Below are 7,826 nucleotides of genomic sequence, written 5' to 3' on the forward strand. Positions count from 1 at the left end.
ACACACACACATCCATATTTGTGTTTGGGAAAATAAACTGCATCCACTGCTACTCATCTGGGAAGGAAAAACAGCTCTGCCAAACTTAATAGAAAAACAAAGTCCACGAAAAATTGGTGTTACTCCATAGCAGCAGAACAGAAAGTCTCATAATTCATAGAGTGCCCAACTGAGCAACTTATGACTTGTTTCCAGTGAGCAGACCGGACCGTACCGGTCTGCTCCAAGTTTCAAGCTTCAATGTAAGTGACCGTTTCCACTGAGAGTTGGACTATCAAGGCGCATGCAGGGTGTGTCAAAACATTGCATCTACAGCAGTTCTCCATATTTGCAAATTTGGCGTGTCTCCGGTCCCTAACCCAGCGAATAAGGGGAGAATAGTGAATGCAAAGAATGAGATATTCTTTGCAATACGACTGCAGGAGGTTAAGAAGAATGCAGTCCAAAAGAGAACAAAACTTTTGGCTTGGATCTTGAGTTGGGAAAAGTGCAGGTCGAAGGTTTTCGGTTGTCGTTCCGTTTCTGCCAATCAATGGATTTCATTGTGTAGAGTACTGTAGCTCCGCCCTAACTGGTCCGTTCCATTTTTCTATGAACCAACAACCAACAATAGACCAAAAATGCTACAAATTGGTCTGCCCTAGTGGGTCCATTTTATAATTGAAACTGCTCAAAATACCAGACCGGTTTGGTCTGGTCCAGTCCGGTCTGGACCTCTCAGTGAAAACGAGGCATTACATGCAAAGTGCCTAATTGTCTCCTCATGTGCTACAGGTCCGGTCATAAGAACAAGAGGAATTTTGTGCAGCAAACAATGCAAAATGATAGGAAAATGATGCACTTTTGAGTATTTACAGAGTCAAAACTTGAAAACAGCTTGAATAATTACAGTTTATGAACCACATCCACCGGTCAAGCAGGGAGGGTTTTTTAACTGTCAGTGCATGATCACACACTCTCTTCAGAAAGTTGGGGTTCAAACATTTATAGTTCTTATAAATCAAATTTTATGTCCATTTTACTCATTTCAGTGCAGAATAAAATCAAGATGAATCCACAAGTCAACAACAAGGTTCTCAAAAGCATCAAGAACTTAAATCTGGACCAAACGAGCAGCTCACAATACTCTCATTCAGTAAGAAAGGGGAGGAGAAGGAGTAAACACAGCAGTTGTGTAACTTGCCACCCTCCAATCAGATCCCCACTTATTTTGAGCCCTCCCCTTGTTCAGGCAGATTTATTGAGGCCCAGTGCTCCACTCTAATGTCACTTCAGCTTCTCAAGGGGTGAGCAGTCAGGGGTCCACACAGCTGCAGGAACATGGCACCAACTAAGAAGGTATGTGTGAAGGGCTACACCAGAGGATTTCTGCATGGGGAACTCATTCTTTTGTGCAAAAATGTGATCATTTAAACTGTGTTTTAATGGTAAGTTATTGGTTAAAAGGTTAATTTTAGATAATGTTTTAGATTTTTTGACAATCCCGAGTCGTCTTGGGGGAGGGAGTCAACATACATTAAATTTATGGCTGTTTTTGGCTGGAGTATATTTTTGGGTTGAGAGCTCCAAATGCATCTACTGTACAACTGGCATGCCAGGTCACGTCTCATAAAGCAAAGGTCTGTCCCACGTGCTGTCGTAAAACACCAGCAAAACCCCAACATTGTAGATTCCATAAACAAAAGTCTGTTTGGGATTTATTGTAGATTTTAATTAGGATTCCCAAAAGACATAATTTGTCTTTTTTTTATGTTTTTTAAATTGCTTTCAAAATGTTTATGTGCCAAAAATGAGTTAGAGGAAATAATTGCTCCTTTATCTGAAAATGTCTCCATAGATTTCACTGCATGACCTTCTTTGCAGAGACTAAATTGCAATAAATCCATAGAAGTTTAAAACACATGTTGAGATAAGTGTGTTGGGGTCGCAGAGTGCATGTTCATCTGCCGGACTGGAGGGTCTTTCGATTATTTGCGCTCAGGGAAAAAAAAACGAAATGGACTAGAAAAATTTGGAACAGGATGTTCTGAGCTGGATAATTTGAACCAGCTGATGTTCCAAGCTTAATGTGTGTTTTTTTCTCTTGGTGCTTAATTTGAGACATTTATAGTTTTTCTAACTAAGATATAAGCTGTCAAGCTCACATTGATGAATTGACACAGGGAATCTTGGAGCGTCTCAATGCTGGGGAGATTGTCATCGGCGATGGGGGGTTTGTGTTTGCCCTGGAGAAAAGAGGTTACGTGAAGGCAGGCCCCTGGACCCCTGAAGCCACCAAAGAACACCCTGAAGCAGGTGAGGATAAATAGACATATTTTAGTTATTTTATGAAATTTTCTTACTTTGATTGAACTCTTTGCTTATAGAGATGTCCAAAGTTTCAAAACAAACAAGACTGAGTTTCTTCTAGCAAAAATCGTCAAAGCACATATCAGCAGATATGCTAGTTTGTTATCCAAAGTGAAAGGTCACTTTAATCTATGAAAGGAGCCTACTTCTGTGCAAAAGTTTTCCTTAAAAAAAGTCCTTTTGAATGATTTTCAGTGCGTCAGCTGCACAGGGAGTTCCTGCGGGCTGGAGCCAACGTCATGCAGACCTTCACCTTCTACGCCAGTGATGACAAGCTGGAGAACAGAGGCAACAAGCTCACCTACACTGTAAGCTATTCCAGAAATCACCGTATACTTTCATTAAGGAATACCTAAAGGATGTTGGACCATCCTTCTAGCTCTTAACTTTAATCTCTCTGTGATGGGGCTTCAATCTGCAGGGTGCTCAGATCAACGAGGCTGCCTGTGATTTGGCTCGGGAAGTCGCCAATGAGGGCGATGCTCTGGTCGCCGGCGGAGTGTCTCAGACTCCATCCTACCTGAGCTGCAAGAGTGAAACGGACGTGAAAGCAACCTTCAAGAAGCAGCTGGATGTGTTTGTCAAGAAGAACGTGGACTTCCTGATTGCTGAGGTAACAAAACCTAGAATGACATTCTTTAAAGTGCGAAAACAACTTTTCACATCATGTGTGTTTTGTCCAACAGTACTTTGAGCATGTTGAGGAGGCCGTGTGGGCCGTGGAAGCGCTGAAGGAGACAGGGAAGCCTGTGGCTGCCACTCTGTGCATTGGACCACAGGGAGACATGCACGGTGTCTCACCACAGGAGTGTGCCGTCAAGCTGGTCAAAGCAGGTACCATGTTAGAAAATTTCTACATTCTCACAGTAAAAAGTCCCCAGAGGGAGCTGCATAGTCTTACTTTAACCTTTAAGAAATTTGGATTTGCATTCATTGCCTTCTTTTTGTTTGTTTTTTTAAATAATCGGAATTATTTCAAATATTTTTAGCCTGAACAAAAGCGAAAATATAAAAAGAAACTTGCATGTCTCAAAATGGGATTTAAAATTTTTTTTTTTACCTTTTTACCATTAGTAGAGGCCAAATTAGCAAAGAAGCTAGCCCGATACTTAATTAAAAGGTGAACTCAAAATTAGCATAAAATTCCTCAGTAAATTAAATCAGCCAAAAAATGTTAGCATGTAGCTAAAAAAAAAACTAAACTTTAAATTAGCCTACAAACCCCAAAAGATAACAAATTAGCCAAAAACGTTAGCATATATTACTAAAATATTAGCTGAACTCCAAATTAGCATAAAAAAACCAATTAGAGGTCAAATTAGCCAAAAAAGCTAGCTTATTGCTTAAATACTAACTGAACTCCAAAATAGCCCAAAATTCCTCAGTAAACTAAATTTGTCAAAAATGTTAGCATGTTGCTAAAATAGAAGCTAAATTCCAAAGTATCCCAAAAAACTTCAGTAGATAACGAATTAGCTGAGAACATCAGCATTTTGTTAAAATATTAGCTAAACTCCAAATTATCATAACATTTCTCAGTAAATTGTATCAAAAACCTGTTGTTAACACGATCACCGTAATTCCAGTAGATTTACGTTGAAAAGTTTCAGTATATTAAAGATTTTGTATTTAAGCATCACCTATTACACCTTAGGTATTAAAGGGTTAAAATACAAAGAAAACTACAGTTCATAGTGTAAGTTTACTGCATATTTATAGTACTTTCGCTCCTCTGCGTGCCCTCTAGGTGCCCAGATTGTGGGAATCAACTGTCACTTTGACCCTGAGACCTGCGTGAAGACCGTGAAGATGATGAAGGAGGGGGTGGAGAAGGCCGGGCTGAAGGCTCACTACATGGTGCAGCCTCTGGCATTCCACACCCCCGACTGCAACTGCCAGGGGTTCATCGACCTGCCAGAATTCCCCTTCGGTAATCAAATACTCGCGTTGCACATAAACTATGCCGCTCTGTTTCCATGTGTGAAACTTTCATTCTTTCAGCACCGCATGTAGAGCTAAAAAAAAGCTGCTTGAGGAGTGGATGAAAGTTGAGCTCATGTATGAAGAAGCAGCTGTCGGTTCTGACTGGCTGCGTCGGTTTCTCCTGCTGTTTTACATCAACATGATTCTTTTTTGCTATTACGCAATAGAATTGTAAAAACTGATTGAGTTGATTTTTCATCAGGTCTTGAGCCCAGGATCTTGACCCGCTGGGACATGCACAAATACGCCAGAGAGGCTTACAACGCCGGCATTCGCTACATTGGTGGGTGCTGTGGGTTTGAGCCCTATCACATCAGGGCGGTAGCAGAGGAGCTGGCCACTGAGAGAGGGTTTTTCCCAGCTGCAACGGAGAAACACGGCCCCTGGGGATCAGGTCTGGAGATGCACACCAAGCCCTGGGTCAGAGCCAGGTCAGAAGCAGCTCTTATCTCTCGTAAACTCAAACTATCCGAGGGTGTTGTTGAGCTGCAGACATTATAACTGTCTTCTCCTCTTTAGAGCTCGCCGTGATTATTGGGAGAGCTTGAAGCCATCCTCTGGCCGCCCCCTCTGTCCTTCCCTGTCTGTCCCAGACGGCTGGGGCGTCACCAGGGGCCACGCCGAGCTCATGCAGCAGAAAGAGGCCACTTCCAAGGACCAACTCAAACAGCTGTTCGACAGGTCAAAGACGCAATAAATGTGTCCATTTCCTCCACACCTGATAGCTGATGGGAGCCAAACGGCCGTGCTGTGGGGCTGCTGACACGCGGAGGGGGCAAACGTCCTGCACCCCTCAAACAACATCAAGCAGGAAATTTTCACTTGAGACTGCACTGTTCTGTACACGTGTTTACCGTGGAAATGAGGCCACAGAGTCTCAAGTTAGCAAATGGGCAACTTGCCTGTTTTCCTTCATGTTGGACCAGTTTGTTTAATAAAATAAGATCTGATACAAACTGAACCCTGTGTTGTTGCCTTAATTATTTCTTGTTTCATTAATAAAACCATTAATTTGTTGAATAACTTAAATAAGGCATGTATTATAAAAGTCATGGTAATATTTTAAAATTACCATTTGCAGAAATTATACAAAAGAAACATCTCTTGGAAAATAATTTGTGTGATTTTTACCTGGGAAAACAGGCTTAGCTCCCTCAGGCCTTTTTTTCAATAAACATGCCTCATATCAAGACAAGGCACGTTTCACATGTAGCACATTTCATGTACTTAGTCATGTCAAATTGCGTTGCATGATAACATGTGAAAAAACTTTAAGAGGATATAAAAGGAGTAATCATTAAAATGAAAGTTTAAAGAAAGTTAAAACAAATGAATTCAGTGTAATGATACAGATGAAACTTTTTTAATAAAAATTAAAAAATAAATACATTTGTTTAAGATCCTGTTCTCACAGACCCACCCTATCTACTAGAACCATTTTAGGAAAAGAAATTTATCAGTGGCGGAATTAGCAGTTTGGGGACCTTAAAGGGAAAAATAACATGAGCCTCTCTGCAGTGTTTAGATTAATTATTTGTTCAGGTTTTAAGAAAGAAGGTAGAAGGGAAAAAAATACCTTAAAACAGTTCACTATGGAGTGACGTTAATTAAAAAGAACAATTCTCAAAATGACCATTTTCTGCACCCTTTACCTTTGCTTTTCTTTCCGTTTCTGTTTGTTTTCTTATGATGTAGTATTAGTGCCACCATGAAAGATATTCATACATTTATAAAAATATAAGAACACAATAACAAAATCATACATTTTGACTTAAAAAGTTATATTTTTACACAGAAAATATTTTAAAATAAAGTTCTAATTAAATGAAACAATTGTGATTTTTTTTCTTATAATTATTATTCTTGAGAAATGTTTACCTTTCTCACACAGTTTTATGATTTGACTGTTTTTTTCATAACTCTCTTGTTCTTTTTCCTGTTTTGTCTTCCTATATTTAAGGAAATTAGGCAAAAAAATTGTTTGCTTTCTCTTTGCCTTTCTTACAATACAACGCTTCATCTTACTTTTTGTTTGTTTGTTTGTTTTCATCACATTTAAAAGTCTTTCTTAGCTTGCTGTTGTTGGGATATTTTTATTGTTGGGGAGGACAAAATACTTTCACATAAACATTCTAATGCCATTTTAGTGATTTGTTTTTTTACTGTGACATACATCGATAATACTAGGAGTGCAAATTATTTAAATGATATGTCCGCCCTTATATAATATGTATTTACCATGCCTTAATATTAGCTTTTTATCAAATTATAAAGGGACTCACTACTGTTATAATAAACATTAGAGTTGAAATTCTGGATTTGGATAGTGACCAGAGGATTTTTAATGTTCATTTTAATCTTGACAGAACCTCATCGTTGATGCTCACCAATAATATAACTTATTCTTATTTTATTGTAAAACACGGTTTTATTTGGTTAGTGAGCCATCTTTTAACATAGAAGATCTTTGTTGCTTAGGATTGGTCAGACTCAAACCACGTGACTAGAGGTTCTTTTTATTCAATATTGTTTCTGGTCTATGTTGTATCTTGGCCATCTAATTTTTCATTAATAACGGGGACAACAATATCAAAATTTGTGGCTTTTTTATGATTTAAACATTTCTTCGGAATCTTGACGGACATTGACTGGTGGTGCATCGTTACACAGGATTACTACCTTTTTAAATCCCAGCCTCTATTTAACCTTTTCCTGATGGTTTTATCAAATACGGCAACTACGATCTTAGCCCACGGACTATCTGTCTTTTATTCAAAAGGGAATTCGTAGGTAAGGTGTAATAAATATAAGGCGTAGGTTAATAAATGTCGCCCCTTTGTAAACATGAATTGAATGTGAGACTATTTATATATGTGCTGAATCCAGGTATAGCGCATTTTATTTGTAATTCGAATGTATTACTATTTTATATTTTCTTTCAAACCATTATAATAAAAGAGAAGATAGTAGAAAGCATTCCTCATATTCTGCCCTTTCATTTACGATCTCTAATTGCAGCAGCGCCCTCTTGTGGTGTGTTCTCGCACCTACAATAAACTGTTTGTTTTGAACCGGAAGTGAAAGTCAGAGGTCGTCATGGGCAGCCTGATCAGTTCCAAAATGGCAGCGCCCGCCGCCAGAGTAATTCAGGTATTGTCTTTCTTAAATCTTCCCTCGGTATCTGTGTTTTGGCTGTTCAGATGTTGTTTATGTGATGTTGTGTGTGATTTTAGTCAGCTTTTAGGTTGATGTGTGCATTTTTGCATGACTTCACGGGGGTAAACCCCTGTCGTACCCTTGTTAGTGTCCTTGTTGAAAAACTAAACATCATGTCATGTGTTGTACATTTTATGACGTTAAGACATTAAAATTTACTAAACATGTTCGTGTTCAGGGTTCCTAAAAAGTGAAATTAAGTGTACGTAGTTTTTTTTTTATGCCAGTTTAATTGTAAAAAAATCTATTGCCCGGCCATAGTATAGGTTAAAGTGCAT

At 38.9% G+C, this 7,826-nt stretch overlaps 2 protein-coding genes across 2 annotated transcripts in view; both read left to right on the forward strand.

Moving 5' to 3' along the window:
• Positions 1–1,194: 1,194 nt before the first annotated feature.
• On the forward strand, positions 1,195–5,293 carry LOC112148056 (betaine--homocysteine S-methyltransferase 1). The gene is made up of 8 exons (XM_024274843.2): positions 1,195–1,338; positions 2,163–2,295; positions 2,545–2,657; positions 2,771–2,962; positions 3,036–3,183; positions 4,097–4,279; positions 4,535–4,763; positions 4,852–5,293. The coding sequence occupies exons 1-8, from the start codon at positions 1,321–1,323 to the stop codon at positions 5,027–5,029; spliced, it is 1,194 nt and encodes a 397-aa protein (XP_024130611.1). The 5' UTR covers positions 1,195–1,320; the 3' UTR covers positions 5,030–5,293.
• A 1,564-nt stretch (positions 5,294–6,857) lies between these two features.
• mrps36 (mitochondrial ribosomal protein S36) overlaps positions 6,858–7,826 on the forward strand; it is a 3,619-nt gene continuing 2,650 nt past the window's right edge. Inside the window, exons 1-2 of the mRNA XM_024274898.2 lie at positions 6,858–7,122; positions 7,351–7,482. Coding sequence (XP_024130666.1) covers positions 7,429–7,482 — 54 coding nt within the window. The 5' untranslated portion in view covers positions 6,858–7,122; positions 7,351–7,428. The remainder of the gene's footprint in view (positions 7,123–7,350; positions 7,483–7,826) is intronic.

This window comes from Oryzias melastigma, linkage group LG9 (assembly GCF_002922805.2).
Source record: "Oryzias melastigma strain HK-1 linkage group LG9, ASM292280v2, whole genome shotgun sequence".
In the NCBI taxonomy this organism is placed as follows: domain Eukaryota; kingdom Metazoa; phylum Chordata; class Actinopteri; order Beloniformes; family Adrianichthyidae; genus Oryzias; species Oryzias melastigma.

Bases quoted from the DNA above. Each gene is read 5' to 3' on its own strand.
- LOC112148056 (XM_024274843.2), top strand. The intron at 2,296-2,544 runs GTGAGGATAAAT...AATGATTTTCAG, and splicing joins CAAAGAACACCCTGAAGCAG to TGCGTCAGCTGCACAGGGAG. The intron at 2,658-2,770 runs GTAAGCTATTCC...TTCAATCTGCAG, and splicing joins GCAACAAGCTCACCTACACT to GGTGCTCAGATCAACGAGGC.